The sequence below is a fragment of the Anneissia japonica genome, unplaced genomic scaffold (genome assembly GCF_011630105.1).
Source record: "Anneissia japonica isolate Jap-2015-1 unplaced genomic scaffold, ASM1163010v1 scaffold69_len1423075_cov170, whole genome shotgun sequence".
NCBI classification, from domain to species: Eukaryota; Metazoa; Echinodermata; class Crinoidea; order Comatulida; family Comatulidae; genus Anneissia; species Anneissia japonica.
The window spans coordinates 141,268-161,736 of record NW_022748202.1 but is presented as its reverse complement, the minus strand read 5'-3'; the positions used below and the strand labels follow the sequence as shown (position 1 = coordinate 161,736).

The 20,469-nt window shown below is 35.7% G+C and overlaps 1 protein-coding gene across 1 annotated transcript in view; it reads left to right on the top strand.

Moving 5' to 3' along the window:
* The window catches only part of LOC117120736 (zinc finger FYVE domain-containing protein 9-like), a 33,148-nt gene extending 12,679 nt beyond the window's left edge, over positions 1 to 20,469 (top strand). Inside the window, exons 2-17 of the mRNA XM_033265806.1 lie at positions 3,980 to 4,099; positions 5,252 to 7,629; positions 8,023 to 8,122; positions 9,232 to 9,408; positions 10,427 to 10,693; positions 11,340 to 11,393; positions 12,380 to 12,448; positions 12,826 to 12,990; positions 13,343 to 13,567; positions 14,023 to 14,105; positions 15,013 to 15,117; positions 15,307 to 15,457; positions 15,716 to 15,959; positions 17,406 to 17,688; positions 18,215 to 18,374; positions 19,930 to 20,469. Coding sequence (XP_033121697.1) covers positions 4,021 to 4,099; positions 5,252 to 7,629; positions 8,023 to 8,122; positions 9,232 to 9,408; positions 10,427 to 10,693; positions 11,340 to 11,393; positions 12,380 to 12,448; positions 12,826 to 12,990; positions 13,343 to 13,567; positions 14,023 to 14,105; positions 15,013 to 15,117; positions 15,307 to 15,457; positions 15,716 to 15,959; positions 17,406 to 17,688; positions 18,215 to 18,367 — 4,533 coding nt within the window. The 5' untranslated portion in view covers positions 3,980 to 4,020 and the 3' untranslated portion in view covers positions 18,368 to 18,374; positions 19,930 to 20,469. The remainder of the gene's footprint in view (positions 1 to 3,979; positions 4,100 to 5,251; positions 7,630 to 8,022; positions 8,123 to 9,231; positions 9,409 to 10,426; positions 10,694 to 11,339; positions 11,394 to 12,379; positions 12,449 to 12,825; positions 12,991 to 13,342; positions 13,568 to 14,022; positions 14,106 to 15,012; positions 15,118 to 15,306; positions 15,458 to 15,715; positions 15,960 to 17,405; positions 17,689 to 18,214; positions 18,375 to 19,929) is intronic.

Here is a 20,469-nt window from a genome sequence, read left to right as displayed (position 1 = left end):
TGTTGATATATAAGCCAGTTCCTTACGGTATAAATATTTAGTAAAAGTGTCATCATCTCAAATGTTATTTAATATTAATAACATTATCAGACAAGTAAAGATGTTTACTAATTCCACACATTTGCGTTGGCTGCAAGGAATCATTTTTTTCTATGAACGTCATAACGATTTGAAAAAAAAGCATGATGAAAATCAAGCACTTTAGATCTTTGGAACCAGCTCCGTGATTTATATTCAGCAACATGTACTGTAAATGCTGTATGGACAGATGGTTGTATATCCCTGCTAAATAGCACATTCCATGACGGAATAAATGTCGGCATTATCGGGAATCTAGATTTGTATAAAATTTGAGAGCCATTTGTGTTTAAATTGCCAAGATGTCGGCGAATATTTTAGTATTGGGAATGTAGCCGGCTGTGATATCTAAATGAATTTAGTCACTCTAAGGAGAGCAATATAAAATATTTTACTATACAAATTATATTCAAGCTAAATGCAATAAATTGTATGGAATATTTGGCTTTCAGTTATTCATGCATGAAGAACAGTTGTTGTTTAATATTGATGATTGTAAAATGTAAATAATGGTGCAGAATATTGTATGGAAAAAATAAGACAGGTACTATTTATAAAAGTTATTCTTGAATTAATGGGTGATTTGCGAATCACAAAGATAGAAAATATACATTAATAAAAATATTTGACAACATTATCAAAGGTAAAGGTAGGAATGTATACTGTAAGGTAGGAGAATAACCCATAACTCACAGCGTCATATTCTGAATTGCATGACTGATGTGAGTGGCTACCTAGCAGCCGTAAAGTGGCGCTCACTGTAACTTCATATTCACATCATTCCACAGCGACAGGAGCTGAAAGGAACCATAGCATCGGGGTAACCTCCTACTCATCCGAAAGATGCAATGGGTTCTTTAAAGTTCACACGAGCCAGATGTGTACACGGGACCTCCATTTTGAGTCCTAATCCGAGAAGACTTTGTTCTACCAACTAAACCCTGGCCGAGGAGTGGCTCAAACCATCGCCGCTGTCAATGCTGTACAGTAGTTAGCGGCGCCCCCGCCTTACCACTCGGCTACTCAACTCGCCAAAGCCATATTAACCAAATATTTCAGCAAACCCTTATCACTGCAAAATTGTCTTATTTGAATCAAGCTTATTCTTCCATGTTTGTATAGGCAGTGTCTCCCATCGTGTACTAGATCTTTATTCTTTATATGTGACCATTATCCCTAAAACCAATGGCTTAATAGTACTATCAATATTTGTAAGTTATTATGTATATTTTGATTAAATTTATAGTGTGTCACTGTCAGGTTCACTTTCAGAATTTCAGTGTATTTAACAACACATTTTGTAATAATATTTTTATTTTTTATTTTTGTATTCCTTTAGGCACATGGCCAAGGATTACCAATAGCGAATAGATACTGTAGGTGGCAATCCTTTAACATGACAAACATAAACATATGAAGCTTTACATAAACCAAGTCTCATATGAGTGCTTAGGGAGTGGATTATTTTTGGTCGTGAGAAAAAATCCTGTTACCGTACCGTATACTTTGTCAATACCGTAGTCATAAATTTCATTTTATAAACAAAAAAAATAATTCATTTATCAGGGAAAGGGCTACAGAATAATTAGCGAATGATAAAATATGATACAATGTTGTACAATGTTTTACATGGCCTTATCTAAGATTGCTTGTTAGGGGAGGGTGGAAGTGAGGGAAAGTGTGGATTATTGAAAGTTGAACCAACTGGGATCAAGGGGTCAACTGGTTGGATCACAGCTTTGATATTCCATTGCAAATTTAGTGCCCAAATATTGGCTTACTGTATAAATTGCTGGTAAATTTAAGATTGCCTTTTATTTTAATCTTTATTTTAGTACATTGCCGATTGACTTTAACAATGTAGACCTGAAGCTAGGGAGTGCATGCACACCTATATACCCCTTGACACAGGTTTTTTGTACTGCAAGCAGCAAGTGCATTTTTAAGTATAAATAAACTAAATGAAAATTAAATGGCTGCCTGGCACTTTTACTATAAGTTGTGTTACAAAAAATGTGTATCCGAAGTTTTGCCTGGTTAATTGTTAAATATTTAAACACTACCATTTATCTGTATCCTAGCTCACCCTCTAAACTCCCATACCTACTATGCAAAGTAATATTCTCATTTATTCATTCATTAATACCTAATGTTTATTGTGAGTCACCAGGAATAATTTATGCATTCAGAAAGAGTTCTCCATCTGATGATTTTGATGGCACTTGTATTATAACATTAATAAACACACCATGAGAGCTCTAAATGCTCCTGGGTAAAAACTGATGTTAAACTTGACTTTTATTAGCATTTAATAACCAACCACTGAACTTCAACCTGTAAATACTGTAACAAAAATGGAAACTTGTTATCCTTGAAAGCCTCTGAGGAGACACAAGAGAAAATTATCTTCAGTTCAAAATTGGGTTTACTTATGTTCAGAACTGTTGTGTTCTGCTCTTTGCAGTTGTTTTCCCTTGGTAGTTTTAGGATACTTCTTGATTCAGATTTGCTTTGAAGACTTCCACTAATAAGCGCATTGAGACTACGTGTAATATGCACTCTACAAATTCATAGCTTATTACCATTTCCTGCATAATAATTATGCATAATAATTATGAATATTCATAAATGTTTGTAAATGTATATCTTTAATTTACGTACAGTACTGTATGATGTAATAACCGCCTTTATTTTGAATAAACATTGTGGCGCATCATAGGGAGTTCACATTGCAACGTGCTTTGATGTTTGTATTATCAAGGAAATATCAAACAAACGATTTCTCATGAAATTAGTCATTCTAATGTTATCACAAGTACAACACATCTTAATACTCCGGTAATTCGTAATAAATAGCGTCCTCAAATATGCATCGCTCTCAAATGAGCGCCACATTGAAGCCGCAGAATTTGACAAGTGCTGTCGTGCTTATCAGCACATTTGCGGTATATTTACAATACAAGGCCAAGTGATTTAAATATTTGTTTCTCATTCTGACCCGATTTCTTTTTTGTTGCCGTCTCCATTAAAAAAAGGATTGTAATAAATTTACCACTATTTAATGCTGTGAATTATGTATTTCACCAGAATAGCATTCCGCTACTTTGGCCGGCCTAAATCCACTTCCATACTATTAGTGTTGCCAGCATAAGGACTTAATGCAAAACAGCTCTTTGCCATTAGCCAAAAAAAAAAAAAAAAAAAACAGTGGCCTCATTTTATTTATTTTATTTTTGAACTTGGCCTATTACTAGTTATGGTATTCTGGGTTGGAAAGTGCCCCTTGCTCCCCTAGGATCTATCGTTTGATTTGCCACTGATCAGGCCTAGAAAAAAATGTATGTGCATCCAACCGTGCATCCTGTAGCAGCCCCTAATGTTATCTAAACACTGTTCTGTCTCTGGGGTATGCCCAATGCCTACAGAGTTCAGTTTTCCCTAGTCTCTTTTTTGCTAATGCTGCCTTAATCATTGGCACATTAATCTTAATTGATTAGCACTCTTCAACACCAGGCATGCAAAGGGAGATGGGCTAGAGTTTAGCAATTTCACAATTAAATATGTCTGTCCAGACTATCAAATTTTATTTGATAATAACATGTGACTTGCCTAAATATGGTCATGATGACATCACATCATGACCATATATAGGCACATCATGACTATATATGGGCACATCATGACTATATATGGGTACATCATGACTATATATGGGCATACAACAGTTTGATAGTCTGGACAGGGCATAACAGGTAAAGAAACTGGAAGATACTGTAATTATGGCGACAATGATCGAAATGATGTTGCTGATGCTGCCTTAATCACAAGCACATTGAATTAAATGAGTTTTAGATTTGGTATTCTGAAACATGCATGCATTTTTGTTGGTGTTTCTTTTCAGGGTTTTCTGCATGGCATGATATTAGTTGAAGCAAGTTTAGCATGATGGACTCATTCTTAGCTGCAGCTAATGACCTTGATAAGTTGCTTGATGAATTCGAGCAGAATGAAGAACAAGAAGGTGAGCATAAATGTACACTAACTACAAGTTCATGCCCATTCTCAAGTATAGGCCCATCCCTAGTGTAGGCTTGATTTCATTCAGATTCTAACCTTCATCCATGTATAAGCTCAGGGTGTTACAACAGCAGGGCTTCGGGATGTCCTCCTCAGAATGACAGCATTGAAGCAGGGAGGTATAAAGATAATGTTACCTCTCTGATTGAAGTTTAGAATCCAGTGATGTTCCACCACAAAAAATGACCATGAGCCTACACTGCCAAGGCCTGCTGATAACTGAGAGAAGGGCTAACATTTTCAAGGATATTCTAAGCCATTTTATACTTTGCTTAGGCCTTTCACTTGGTATAAGAAATCTGATGAAGTTTCCATCAGGGAAAATTTTTTTTCTAATGAAATTTACCAACTAATACAGTCGTCAATACTTCCTTGATTAATGTTTTTTTATAGATTTTTTACGTGTGCTCCATGGGAATTTTTAATTAAAATCATAATTTTTAAAAATTATTGTATCATAGACAGTATGAAGGTGTATTATTCATCTAATGGCCTTCTATTTGTTTTTCTCCACTTTAATGTAGTATCGTTTCCAATGCTAGCATGGTACTTAATAAGCATGAATATTATTAATCCATTGTACCTAATTATCGGAAGTACTAAACAAACAATAATTATTATCATATTCAGTAACCAGCAATGTAATAATGATAACATTGTTTGTCAGAATGTATAACAAAAACACCTTAATGCACTAAGCCACAAATTTTGTCATGTACAGTTTGATATTAATTACATTAAAATTTCATAGTAAAATTAGGTATTATTTTAACATTAATTCCTATTTGTTCTGTAAATAACTATCTTTCTACATTAATACTAGTGAAAAAGGTTTTGGGATTTGAAAATTTTATACTAGATTTAGCTTTTACCAAATTTCTCTACGATCATCAGTACTCTTTGATCATCTTTGACTCTTGTGAAATAGGGAGCTAATAATTTGACACCCTTTTCATAAGGTTTTGAGAATTACAAACTATTAAGATAACTTCTTGGTGCCATAATACATTGTTAATTTATAACGAGACCCAGCTGTAATAAATATTTATTTTTAAAATTATTCACTTTCCTGTTTTTATTCTTCACTTTATTATAGAAGCAGATCATTTGTACATTAATCACAAAGAGGTGGCAGAGGTTTCATTACACAAGGTATCAGTTGGACATCCATCTGCACACATAGCCAACCAGAAGTCATCACAAACATCCTGCCAACCCTCTAAACCAGACACAGAATTCATCCTTGATTTGTCAGAGGCCGATTTTGGGCCTGCAGCATTAAACAGCTCACCTAGTTTGAGTTTGTCATCAGTTTTGAATAGTAAGGAACGGATATCCACTGCTGAAGGAGTGCAATTAGGCAAACATATATTGAATCAGGAATCAAATTCTCAAACACAAGATACAGATCATCAACACTCAAGAAATAATAATCAAAGGACTGATAGTATCCAAAGGACTGTTGTTAATGGCAATGAATCAGTTCAGAATTTGTCAATTTCAGGCTCACATACAACACCATATTCACCTCCACAATACACCTTGAATCACGTGGATACCACCAGTAATTCGCAATCTACACATTTGCCCTCATCTCCACTAAATGTTTCAATGTCTAGTACCTCAAAAACAATTTCAATCCGACAGAAGACAGACATTCAAAACGGAGAGCATGTTCAAGTTGTTTCAAAATCTCCAAAAAGAAAAGATTTAAAACCTCTGTTGCCATCAGAAATCGAGACTCAGTACACTCCGCTTTCTCAGTTTCCTCTTCCAAAGAATTCGATCAGTAATCTTTCTAAGGCAGAGATAAGTTTGCCAAAATTGGTAACAGTATCAGGAAGTAAGTCACTGTCTAACAGTGGTGTAGTGACCACTAACCAAAACAATCAAATGGAACCAAACGCACAAGAGAGTTTGAAGTCAATGGAGGCAGATCAAGTGCCTTCTAACATTACTTCACCTCTGGTAAATGACTCGAAGAATCATATTTCTGCTGTCAGTAATCTTGATGGACCTAATCAGGGAGGGGTAACAGATGATAGAACTGCAAGTGATATACCGTTGAATAACCACGAATCCATCCCAAACACAAAGCTTAAGAACAAACTGCCATTAACAAGGATCATAAACAAGGATGCTGCACCATTGCCTGCCAACACACCAAAAGAGTTGAATGTGAACTGCAACTCCAATTTGCATGATGTACCCAGAATGAACGGACCTGTCCCGCCAAGAAAAGCAGGGTTTGGAAACCTTGGCAACATAAGTGTCACAGATGCCGATTTGGAAGAACTGGGAAGTCTTGAAAACAACCAGTCAAATAATATAAGCAATCCAAATGCACCAACAAATGAAGATAAATCAAACGAAGCTGTTGTTGAGGGAACGCAAACAATGCAACTAACTAATGAACTTGCTAGTATGGATCCATTCTATAACCACAAACACACTTACGAAAATTCAAATGATCTCTCAGATTTGGACATTCTATCAAGTGTTATGCAACCCTCTGTTGAATTACCAACAAATAAGCTGTTAGAAACTCAGGACTCGGCAAAATTGAGGAGTGACACTGCTACTCTAATAGGGTTTGAGGTTAGTTCAGAGAACAGTGCAGAACCAGATGATCATTTAAATTCTTTGAATGTAGCTGACAATGTAAACAGTGAGTCTAATAATAATACGGGTTCAATTCACCAAGATCCAAGGCTCACTCATGACGTACACAATGAGAGCATTCAGAAACATGAAGCAACAAATAATGACTTGCTTTCTACTGACACTCCAGCTCAAAATAAATCTGTTGATCATACTGTATCAGGAACTAATGAAATTAGTAATGATCACAGTCACCCACAATTACAGGAACCTAAAAAAGCTGCAGAAACAAACAATACTGAACACAAAGAACTTTCCATGCAACATCCACCTCTTATGAAAGCCAAAGGTCATCCTGTGACCTCATATGGAAGTCTGCCTGTTGACCCGCCATCTTACCAAGAGGTCATTAACAGTCGTCAGAATCATAGTAGAAATACATTAACATTAAATTTTGAACAACCAGGTCAACGAAAACCAAGCCCGCAGGCTTTACAACCAAGTCCTATAATTGACCGTGGCAGCGATGCCATCGCGTCTGAAGAAGCCCGTAATAATGATGCAATTGGACCAGCAAATGTAGTACTGGCAACATCTGCAGTCGAAACCACAACCGCTGACCCTAGCACAGCAACGTTCACCAGGCTTGTGGATCCCGAATCTGGTGTGTCTGTCTTGCCGAATGGATTTGGAATGGAAGATGGCAACAGTGAGTGGCTGGAACAGCTTGTTGGTGATCTCTCTGAAGAGGATCTGAGGCTTGGTAACATTGCTCCTCAGTGGATACCTGATGGAGAAGCATCTTCTTGCATGAAATGCAATTCAAAGTTTACATTCAGGAAGAGAAGGCATCACTGTCGAGCCTGTGGGAAGGTAAGACAACTCAATTTATATAAAATCAACAGTTTTTTGTTGATATTATTTGTGTAACTGCTTTCTTTTATGTAAAAAACAAAGTACATTTATCAAGTACTTGAAAAGAAGGAAGGAATTTATTTTGTGAATACTTACCTGGATTAACCATTGAATGCCTAATAGTTTCCTTTAAAACTTGCCTTTTGAGCATAAAAGAAGGTAATGGGTTAGCTGAGTTCACCTGTGTACCCCCTGCATGAATGAACACTCACTGCTGATTTGTTTAGTATAAACTTATGTCCCATAATGAGGCTTACCCTCTGACTACTGTTATTTTTGTTTCTGTAAATATTAATTATTGATGTGTTGCTGAATATTGTTAAAGTGAATATATGTATGTTTTCATTGCAGGTATTTTGTGCACAATGCTGTAATGTCAGAGTTCGGTTAAAGTATATGGATCAGAGGGAGGCCAGAGTTTGCTTAAATTGTCTGAACACCATTTTAAGAGGTAAAGCATTAATAATAATAATAAAAATAATAATAATGATTAAGATAATAATAATAATGCCAGATATTTATATAGCGCCAATTCCAAATTAAATAATCAAAGGCGCAGAGTGTTATTACTTCTGGTCACTTGACAACATACAATGGCAAACCAGCACAGAGTGCTAGCTTCTCTGTTCCCTGGGGAGTATACAAGTCAAAGCAGATTACATTTATATAGGTTGAGTTTAATATAGTGATCACAGCTACATTCATACTAACGCTTAAGCCTGAAATTGCTCACTCCATTAGTGTGAGTGCATCTGCGTTGACCTAACATAGGCTACAGAAATCATTGAGCTACGATGGTGTGCTAACTGTGATTGGTGACATTTTGATTGAAGGCTACACTAAGAAGGTAGAAATTAACCTAGGGTCCAGGTGGGTACCTTTCCTGGGTTGGGAGCGATATTATGCCAGGCAACCCAAGCTTGTTCATACTACAAATTTCTCAACTTGACTGTCTAGTCTGACCTTAGACTTAGATATCAATTAACTGAAGGTCATTGGTACAATCCAAACATGAATCACTTGTGGATTTTGTTCTGAAGTTGAGGCCAAATTAATGAGAATTCAAGAATTCAGTAAATTATAAAATAAACAATCCTGTATTTTAATTCCAGTATAAATTAAGCACTACTAGAATACATTATGACTTTATTTTCAAGGTACAGATTTAATTTCAAATTCAAAACTATGGTTCATATTGTAAATTTATGTTTACTGTCTTAATTGAAATTATTATAAAAACATGCAAGTAGAAATAATAAAAAAATTGTGCTTACTAAATTTCTGAAGAATTGCAAGGCTTTGAAATATGATGGTGTAAATACCAGAACTCAGCATGCTGGCCTTTTTGTTGAGTATCTGAGATACATGTCTGCATTTTGTCAGACTTGACTTGTTCTCAAAGATTACTGAATTCCCTTACTCCTCTTTATATTTGGTGTAAAGCTCATCGATGAAATTTGTGAATAGCAAACAAAGTTGAATTTTTTACACTAATTTTGAATTTGTTCATTGTTGCCTTGTTTTTAAATTAATTTTTTCCTTTTAAATTTTATTTCAAAGCTCAAGCTATTCAAAGAATGAGGCAGCCAGCTGCATCACCAGACCCAAGAAATCCTGCAGAGTACTGCTCTACTGTGCCCCCACACGAGCAGGCTAGGGAGCAAACAACCAGCCCTGTTGCCCCCACAGTCATGGTACCTGTCTCAAAGTCATCACTCCGGAGACCTGTCACTGATGGTATGTTGGTTATTAAGTTTTTTCCCTTTTTTTTTTCATGTTAATAATTACCTTGGCTTTTTTTTTTCATTTCCCTGTTCAGACTCCCTGTCAAATCTAAGTATTGTTGTACGCAAGGAGTATAGAATGGCAAGAGGTTTGGCTGTGTTGATTTTTGCATGTACGCAAAAAAACAAAAAACAAACTACTATCACGGGATAGGCGGCACCTTATTAGAATTTGAATAGAGTTTGAAACCTGATCATGCGTTTGTCATGAGCACCTTTTACGTTCTTTTGGAGGGCGCCTTCTACTTTGTGGTATTACTTTTCGAGATAGGATTCTGTTTCAAGGAAATCTCAAGAGTCAGAGACCGTATACAATTTCATACTCTTTGGTGTAAGGCTGTCTTCTCTTTTTTATATACCTTTTCAAAGTTCAATATTTCAATGTTCAGATTCCCTTTAGGATTTATTTCAATCTCTTGTTTTACACAATTCTATTGATGTTTATTTTGACTTAAAACCAAAGCTGAACTTCAGCTGTTGATTTCTGTGATGAATGTTTCTCTTTTCTCTTCTAACATTTAAGGAAGCCAAAAATCTAAAGGTACTTTCTGATGTAAGGCTGTGTCTTCTCTTTTTTATATACCTTTTCAAAGTTCAATATTTCAATATTCATATTCCCTTTAGGATTTATTTCAATCTTTTGTTTTACACAATTCTATTGATGTTTATTTTGACTTAAAACCAAAGCTGAACTTCAGCTGTTGATCTCCGTGATGAATGTTTCTCTTTTCTCTTCTAACATTTAAGGAAGCCAAAAATCTAAAGGTACTTTTTGATGTAAGGCTGTGTCTTCACTTTTTTATATACCTTTTCAAAGTTCAATATTTTAATATTCAGATTCCCTTTAGGATTTATTTCAATCTCTTGTTTTACACAATTCTGTTGATATTTATTTTGACTTCAAACCAAAGGTGAACTTGAGCTGTTGATCTCCATGATGAATGTTTCTCTTTTCTCTTCTAATATTTTAGGAAGCCAAAAATCTAAAGGAAGCAGAAGAGTACACTTTTCTGATGGTCTTAACCCTGGGGATGAGTTAGTGGAGGAACCAACGACTTCAGTGTCACGCTCATCACGCTCTAAATCAGAGGGTGCCTCAATTGTAGCTGAGGGTCTGGCTGCCACCATGTCTGGGGGCAGTAGAAGGCAACCTCTCTCAAGGTCAAGTAAGAAAAGTCTGATTCCTAAAGATGGAGTTTCACTTCCGCCTGTTATCATAGCAACAGAAACCAAGGGAGGTATGTGGATAGATGTTTGAAACCCAGACTGAAAAATTGTATTTGAAAAAAACATAGGACATGTCTAAATATGGTCATGATATCAATTCATGACCATATATAGGCACATCATGTCTATATGGGCATACAACAGTTTTTTGTAAAAGAAAATTTGAGCGTAAAGCCTTGTCCAGACTATCAAATTTTATTGACAAAAAAATGTGACATGCCCAAATATGGTCATGATGACATAAAAATCAAATCAAAGTAAAGTTTATTTTCCTTTTGAACATAAAACAATTAACAGAAAATTTACTTTTGGTAAAAAAAAATTGGGGAAAAAATTACAAGAAAAGAAAAGTGATCATAGTAAGCAAAATATGGGCAAATGTAACAAAAGGAAGGAGGATCAAGTAAGCCTGAATTGATTTTATTTACTGATTCCCCTGAAAGTATGACATAATGAAATATTATTATTAATAATATTATTGCTTTACTATAAAAATAATAACAATAACAACAACAAAATAATAATGATAACAATAAGTAAAGCAATAATAAGAAATTATTATGATATCTATTAATATAGTTATTGTTTTTGTTACCAGTATTAATGAGAAAATTTAATGGTATTGCATTTCTTTAATTGTATTCATTTTGTTTTCAGAGTATGTAGTTGAAGAGAACCCCAAAGTTGAAAAATTAATGCCAGAATTACGTAGTAAGTTGCAAAACAACTGTTTATTTAAAAAAAAACTTGATACAAACATGTTTCTGCATGTAATAATTATGTTGTTCAGCTCTTTAAATATAATTTACAATGGCATGGGAATCTATCTCTAGTATCTCAAATTTTGTTTACTGTTGGTTGTTGTGATTTCTTTGTCATCTTCACTATCATTAACAGGGATGTCACCAGCCTTTTGGCGATCATCCCGCCGGTCGGCGATCATCCGGGGGCATTTCAACTTCAATAGTTGACATGCTTTGTTTTAGATTAAAAAATAATAATGAACAAATCCCGGCGCCAAAGCGTCGATCCGACTGTACCCAACCACATTGTTTGCCGTAATTTCACATGTTTGATGATACCAGGATGAATGTGTATGTCACTGATTCATGTGCACTCATTTATTTATTTTTTGTCCATTTACACACATTATATATCAATTATAATTAAAAGTGAAAAACTTAAAATACAAAATGAAAATAAAGTAAAGAAATAAAACATAAATCAGATTTCGTAAATTTTTAATAATCTTCCTGCCCCGGATCATGCTCTCATAATAAAACACTTGAAGGGTCACGATTTCAACTTTAACCCTTGAATGTGTACAGCAACCGTGTCATGCCGGCCCACGACGTTCGCTATGACTCAACTGGGCCTGGGCTGTTCAGTTAGCGATGAATAACAGGGCAGTGCAGTGCAGTATTTTGTTACAATTAATGTAACCACGGAATTTATTGTATTCTTCTTGTCTTTATCAATTTAGCTTGTCTATTGTGTTTAGGTAAACTAATTATTTTGTTACAATTTGTAAACTGTTGAAATAATAGTGGTGGTCGGGAGCCTGTAAATCCTGGTTGGAAATGTTGAGTGCTGGACGGGCCTGTCCACCGCCGACCAGCGTGGTGACATCCCTGCATTAAGTATTACATATATTCATGATAAATATGTTTATTAACATGATTTTTTTTGTTTTGCAGATGACACTCCGAATCCAGTTGTATTTGTACTTAATAAAAACCTGTTTGTACTTGTTAAGATCATTGACCGTAAGTTTGCCGGTGTTTCTTTCATTGAAAGTTTATAGTTTATATTATGATATGGCATAACCTACAGTATTAACTGGCTTTTTGAATAGAACACGTACAAATAACATACTCAGCCCTGGGTTGATTGTCTATTATGCTGCAGCTAGTAATTATCAGTGAATTGGCATTTAAAACTTTTAAGTACCAACAGGGGGAAGTACCTTGCATAAAGACACAGAGTGATCAGCTTGAGATTTGAACCATTCCTATTCTCATTACAAGCTTGAAGCTTCCAGTGTGCCACATGTTTTCACTATTGGTATACCTATAGTATTTTATACTTTCTTAGAGTAATACTTATTTTTTTAAATTTATTATTATTATTATTCTTATTACAGTGAATTGCTGCGTGAATAGGACGTGTTGGTGCTTCTCAACTAAAGGCATGTCAACGGTTGGACAGGATGAGTTAGTGGTTGTCCTAGAATGCACACCTGACGAGAAGGTTATCCCAAGAGATATATTTGTACATTTCAACAGTATCTATCATGAAGCAGCCAAAGGTGGGATGTTCATATATTACAAAGTTGCCTTACTAAGATTAAATAATGTATTTTCATTTGATGAAAATGTTCAGTAACTTCTCCATTGAAATTAAGCAAGTTGAAAATTAATCACACCAGTGACCACTCCACCATTTTATATCTACGTAACCACTGATTTGCATAATTCAAGTTAATAATCCATCTCCCTCAATACATGTACTGTAAACTCATGGCTGCTGATTGTAGTCTCTGTATGTAATATAGACAAGTAATAATTTTTAATTATGTATATACCTTAAACTTAGGATATTTATTTTAGAAGTAAGGATCTCTTCTAATTTTTATGTATTCTTTTTTTATGATTGTATAGGTAACACTATTAACGACATGAGTCACTCGCTGTGTGGTGACAACTTTCTCGGTAGTCGTCAACATGGCGGATTTCTCTTCTTAAAGTCAACATTCCAATGCCTGCGTAAACTCATCCTACCGGAACCACCATATTTGTTTGGTGTGTTATTGCAGAAGTGGGAGACACCCTGGGCTAAAGTATTCCCCCTCCGACTCATGTTGAGGTTAGGGGCAGAGTTTAGATGTGAGTATTTTACTTGACTAAACATTTCATATTTTTAGAAATCTTTGAGGTCATTTACATGAAGTTCTATGTCAGGAAAATATAGAAGTGATGTTTTGCCCTACTTGAAATATAATCGTACTGAATACTCAGTATGGTCCCAAATACAGTACTAATGAAAACAGTTTGCAAGTGATTTAGGTGGGAATCGAACCCATGATCTCCAGATAACTAGCCTGGTGTCATAACCACTTGACCACACCAAGCTTTCGCTTACTGATTAGTGTTGATCCCAATCCCCAAGTAGCACAGGGTACTGCAATACATTTTTTCATGTCAAGTAGGCCATCACATGATGAAATAACATTGCGTCATGTCAGGTAGGGCAAAACATCACTCTTCTAAAAAAATTGTTATTAGTCCATTAACATAAAATATTTTGTTGACAGTTCCATTTGCTTTAATTATTTGTACAGATTATCCTTGCCCTTTGATGAGTGTGCGAGGTCGCAAGCCAGTGTACGGGGAAATCGGACATACCATTATGAATCTTTTAGCTGTAAGTAATCAGACATCTGTATAGCACCCTCTTCAGTTTGTTTAAGCCTGGCGCCACTGTATCGGTGACCGATGCAATTTTATGTGACTGTAAAGTAGTGAAAGTAGTGATGCATTTCATGACAAATCATATTCTATTAATTTGATTGGTTGAAAACAGGTCACATGAGATTGATTTAAAATGAATATTCCATGGTTATTTGAGTACTAGTCAAAGATCGTTGAATAGTACTTTTTTATCTCCAAGACGACAAAAATTTCAAATGCAACGGGAGCAAGAAAAATTAGCCTAGCCTAGGCAACCCACGCATCAAAAAGGAGTTGGTCATTCAGTAGCCCTCGCTCCGCCGATAAAATGGCAGGTCTATTTAGTACTGGGCCATTTGTACTTACGAACAAAAAAGGTTTGGAGGAATTACTGAATGTAAGTTATGCCAAATCAACAAAAAAGTCAATTAAATATGCAGTTAACCGTATGGAGTATTTCGCCAGCTTTAGCGGTGAAGATTTGAGTCTATTATTAGCGGAACCTGATCTTGATCTATTCCTAGGTCTAGGCCAGTTTTATGCTGGGCTTCGAAAGGAAGATGGGTCTTAGTATTCGACAAGAGCATGCAGGTTATCCAGAGAGATACAGCTAGGTGTAAAACAAATAATAAATGTTTCTTATTCGTACAGTGGGGTACAATATTTCATAAAGTGAAAGATTGGATGTCTTATTCAACTCTGCTATGCCTCGTTGAATAGAACATCCAATCTTTCACCTCATGAAATGTTCTACCCCATTGCACTCATAAACGTTCATTATTAGTATACTAGTCTAGTGCTCTCAATAATGCTGGTTCATTGCAGTAAGTTTTTTGTGTAATTCATTATTGAAATATATAATTTTTCTTATGGTATTTCAGGATTTTAAGAATTATCAATACATGTTACCTCAAATTCCGGGGATTACGATTCATATGCAGAAAAAAGAAACCAGGATAAACTTTCCTAACAGTAAATACGATGAGGTGAGTAAACAGTTATAACAGTCCATGCTTTACCTCAGGTATGCGACTGTTTCTGTTTAAGTATTTGAACAATGTGCTGAATGTCTGACATAAGACTGAGAGTGATGCTGTAAGAAATCCAAGTCTTGTATTTATACCACACGGCATGTAGTGTGTTTAAAAATTTGTATTTTGCAAATTCTTTTGCAGATCATGAAAGTGATTAGTAATTCGAATGAGCATGTGATGGCAGTGGCGGCCAACTTCAGCACTGAAGCTGACTCTCACTTGGTGTGCATCCAGAATGAAATGGCAAACTATCAAACGCAAGCCATCAACATCCAAAACAAACCGAGGCAAGGTAAACTATGGAAAAGAGAAGGTCTGACCACATATTCAAATTTGCACCATTCATTTTAATTTTTTATTAATGAAGGGCCTACAAGCATTTTATGCTTGTCCCCTGTTCGCAGGAGATCTGATGATTTTACCTGGGACTCAAAACATGTATCTTTTATTTGCACAATTACCTTCCCGCCAGTGTTCAACTGATAAAAAAAAATAAAAATCCATAGAATTACATCCATTTCTTTCATTGTACAATAAACATTGGTTACAGTTACTGGAGCTAGCTTTGTGGTTTTCAATGGAGCACTGAAGGCAAGCACAGGCTTAATAGCCAAATCCAGCATAGTGGAAGATGGAGTGATGGTGCAGATTCAGCCCGATATGATGGCCGCGTTCCGACAAAGCCTGAGGGAGATGAAGGACTTTAGGATACCGTGTGGACCTGTTGGGGACTCTGAACCAGAGGAAGTTGTCATTGTGAAGTGGATAGAAGAAACAAGAAAAGTTAACCAAGGGTGAGTAAGTAATTGCTTATGTGTGAACAGCCTGCGTAACATTCACCTTGGTCTAATTATCCAAGATATGCCGCAAATAACCGAGTCACTGTCACAGTTGCCAAAAAATATACAGGCTATTTTTCCATGCACCACTACATACCACGCACATCACCATGCTTTCCACGTATGCTTTCCATACCGACTACACATGCGCAAAATCTTACTAAATTAAAACCTACTGCATACTTAAATCCAAGTACAAACAGCAGTAAGATTTGACCAAGGTAAATTTAGCCTTCATCTTGATTTAAATGAATCCAATGTGAACGCACCTTTATTCCACATCTCTGAGTACAGGTCTACCTCTAATCAAAGATCCCTCCAATTAAAGACCACTTTTCTGTGGTCCCAAATTCACAAATGTCTTTAATTTTTATTATTCTAATTAGAGACCAAAGCTGTTAAAGACCATGAAAACCCTGGTCCCCAAAAGTGGTCTTTAAGTTGAGGGAGACTTGTACACATTAAGCAGTGAGAGAGTACATGTGGCCTTCCAGGAATGCGTTAAAGCTCTGTCCACACTATAAAGTGATAACATGACATCATCATGCCCATGGGCACATCTCACAAACTGTTCACATAAAATTTGATAGTGTGGACAGAGCTTTAGGCTGGTGGTGGATGGAAATGCCTTGGAAGATTTAATTAAAAATGCTTATGAAAACTAAATTATATTGAAAATTCAATAGGTTAAGATCAATATTTTTTAAATAATTACCCATTTTACACTGCCAAGGGCAGAATAATCCCATGTTAATTCCAGAGTAATCCCAGGTGCATTTCCCATTTCTATCAAACGAAATGTCTGGGCTGATCCCGAGTTGCTCCCATTTGACACTGGCAACGAACTAGGGTTTAAATACCGCCCTCAATTTTTGTTGTGATGGTGATCATCACTTCGTTCGAGTTCATCGTCGTCACAAAGCCGCAATTATTGCCCGAATTATTGTCAATATTTAAGCAATGTATCTGCAGATTGTTTTTAAATTATGCAAATTAAATCAGCAGTCTATAGCCGAGCGCAGAGTGTTTAATTTGTGTCTAGGTCTAGCCCATTGTTAGCAAAGTTTAGGCCTACCTGCTGCAGTAGGGGCCAGGTAAGGCCTAATTCTGGAATCAAATTCGGTGCTGTTTGCACTCAGTTGGCGACTCCAATGCTAAATGCGTCCTGCACATAGATCCCGGGATATTTATCTACCCAGGTGGTATTTTATGATGTTTACACCAACCACAACTCAGGGAGTTTCTAGCCCAGGTATTGCAAAATCCCGGGTTGTGTCCGTCGTTTTGCCTGCAGTGTAAAAGGAGTATAATTTGTTTCATGGATATAATTACAATTTAAAAAGTAAATGTCGAATAGTGTCATATGGAATTATTGAATTAAAATACTACATGTGTTTGTAGAGTGAAGAGTCCGATAGATGGTAGATCAATGGAAGGCATCGACAACATCCGTATTCACCATGGAACCGACTTCATGGGGAAGACACGTGCCATCCGTTGGACGGAAGTTTTCTTTCTGGAATCGAACGAAGCAATAGTGCAGCATCTTGAGCCAGTCGATCTGAGCCGATTGGCTGAGACCTTGGCAACCTCCTGTTGCGTGGCATTGGTACAACACCTGGACAGCCTGAAGGAATCGGGAATGGCGAAAATCGCGCTGCGTGTCACAGTGGATGCTGAACGAGTGAGTGTTTAATTTAATGATGCACATCATAATGGTGAATAGTGGTAACCTGATAAAATGGTAAAACTATGCTGCTGATGGTGTGATAATTATAGTGATAGTATAATAATAGTGAAATAACGATGGTGTGATGATAGTAATAATAATGATATGGGTATAATAGAAATGGTTTAATGGTATAGTAATGATATGGTGATGGTAATAATACTGTGTGATAAGTGATAATATAATATTTTAAAGATTAATACATTTTTATCATTGTATTGAATATTTTTATCGTTGTATTGAATAAATCATTCTTTATCATTGTATTGAATATTTATTAATGTACAGAAAGCATGTAAATATAGCATTATACTTTTGTGATTTTATTTTGGAATAAACAATATATAAATTTTAAAGATCTAATAGTGAATACATTTGCACATTTAATTAAAATATAAATTGTAATTCAAAAGATTGGTACATTCGATATATTAATAAATGTATTTAAAATAATGATGTATTTATTGGTTTGATGCTACAGGTGGGGTATGAAGCTGGATCCAACGGCCAAGCTCTTCCTGCATCTTATATGAACAGTCTCGATAATGAAATGATACCTGTGCTTCACAATGCTGTCTCACAGTTTGAAGATGGCCCCGTCATCATGGAACTCATCTTCCACATCATAGACTAAGTCATTGGTAAGGTAGCCTGCTTATGCTTATCATAATGTTTATTTCAACACACAGTAGCTCTCCATTTACCTAATGTCGCCATCACGTAAATAGTGATCAGTAACTAGCAGGAGTAGGAGCGGTTTGGAGCACGGTTGTAGTTCTGCCTCTGAACCATGAGATTGAAAGTTCAATTCCTTGCTGTGATTTTCGCTTGTCTCCTTAGGCAAGGCACTTTACCTGCAGTTCTCTTTCCTCCCATTAGTATAAGTGAGTACCTGGTAGGTTCATAACAAAATGTGCTGATTACAGCTACAACATTTATAGAATTCTCCCCACAGACCTTTGTATGGGTTCGATATGTGCTTGATCCAATGCCCGGATAATAATATTAAGGGCATAGAGGTCTCTACATTATTAGGCCTGAAAAAAAAATTGTGTTGCCCTCTGCGACCGACCGAAATTTAAAAAAACATCGGGTCGCATTTCTTTTTTTTTTTTTTTTGTTCAAGTACAAATTTGAGAAATACCACTTCCGAAATTAACATTTACAATATAAAATCAAAAACAGTCATTTACTTTTATCAAAATCGGGCTATAGGTGAACGCGTAAAATCGGTAATATAAAAGGCATAATTTTGAGAACAGAGCGCGGCGACGATATGCACACAACATTGGATCTCTCGCACTGAGCTGTCAAGATCTAGGCGTAGGCCTAACCCATTCTTCACTAGTACAACTAGCCTAGTGGTTGCTTGAATCAAAAATCGTATTCATTACCTTACGGTATATTGGACAATAAATGAAAACAGGCTTAGGTGTAGCCATCGTTTTAAAACCGGTACATAGATAGACATTTTCTGCTTCATTACTGTATTGGGCAAACAATAAAATAAATATTTTTCTCTCGAATTTTACTTTGATTTTATTACATAGAAGGTGCTTGTTTGAACATTTTTCATAGCCACAGAATAGTTTTGCTTGACCTGCCCGTGTTACGTATCGAAGCCAAGTACATCTTTATTTTTGTTAAATTTATTCCAATATACACTTGGTTAGTATTTACTCGGTCATTACTTTGAGTATTTTTTGTTTGGCAAGCTTCCATCGTTCTATTGTGGTGCCTATGAGCTACGAGTCCTTAGGCATAGGCCCTAGGGTTTTCATTATAGGGATTGCAGTTCCAGGCCTATCCTATTTCAGGTTTAACTACAAGGGGAAAAAAAAATTTCCGACCGACCGACGACAGGCAATCTCATGAGAACAGAATATTTTTTTAAAAGCCCCGCTCTCGAATAAGTTGCACAATGAACCCTCCAAAAATTTTATAAGCACCGTGGCGCTCATTCAAGCATTTACGGTAACACACCAAACACTGCAATTGTAACATGTTTGAAAACATGAAATAATTGGCTTACACCAACTGTCATGATTGAAATTTGACAAAGCTGTTTTTTGCAGCATAAACTTTTATTTACATTTGTTAATAGACTGGTAACATGGCCGGATGATTAGGGTGTTAGTCCTCCAGTGCGATAGTTCTGATATCATGCGTTATTGATATTTAACATTTCTGTTTTAGGAACAAGAGGAAATATTATGAAGGCAACATTTACACAGGATGTATTACAAAAAAGTATATTGCAGTTGCTGTTGTGTTCAATCTATACCCAGCCATATATTTGATTAAGTGAAGCAATCTTATAAACAGAAGAAGTATACAGTATATATATATATTTTACTGACTGACTTAAATTAGCCCATCCTTAAGGTTAGATTTGGGGTACGCCCTCACTTATCACAAAAATACTGTATAAAAGAATAGGCTTTCTACCGGTTTAATATCCATTGTCTAAACAGAAACTTATTTATATATTTAACATTTATCTTTTGATGGAAATATTCTTAATTATAATGCGTAACATCAATTCCAATTAAATATATTTCTAATTTTTAAAAAAGTATTCATTAAAGTAATAAGATGAAATAATGGAAATATTTGTAGAAAGTACTGATTGTTTTTATATACTTAGATAACATATATTTCTATAGCTCAGAATGAACTTGTTAAATATTAAACAGTATAATAGATTTGTTGATTAATGGTATATGTCCCAATACA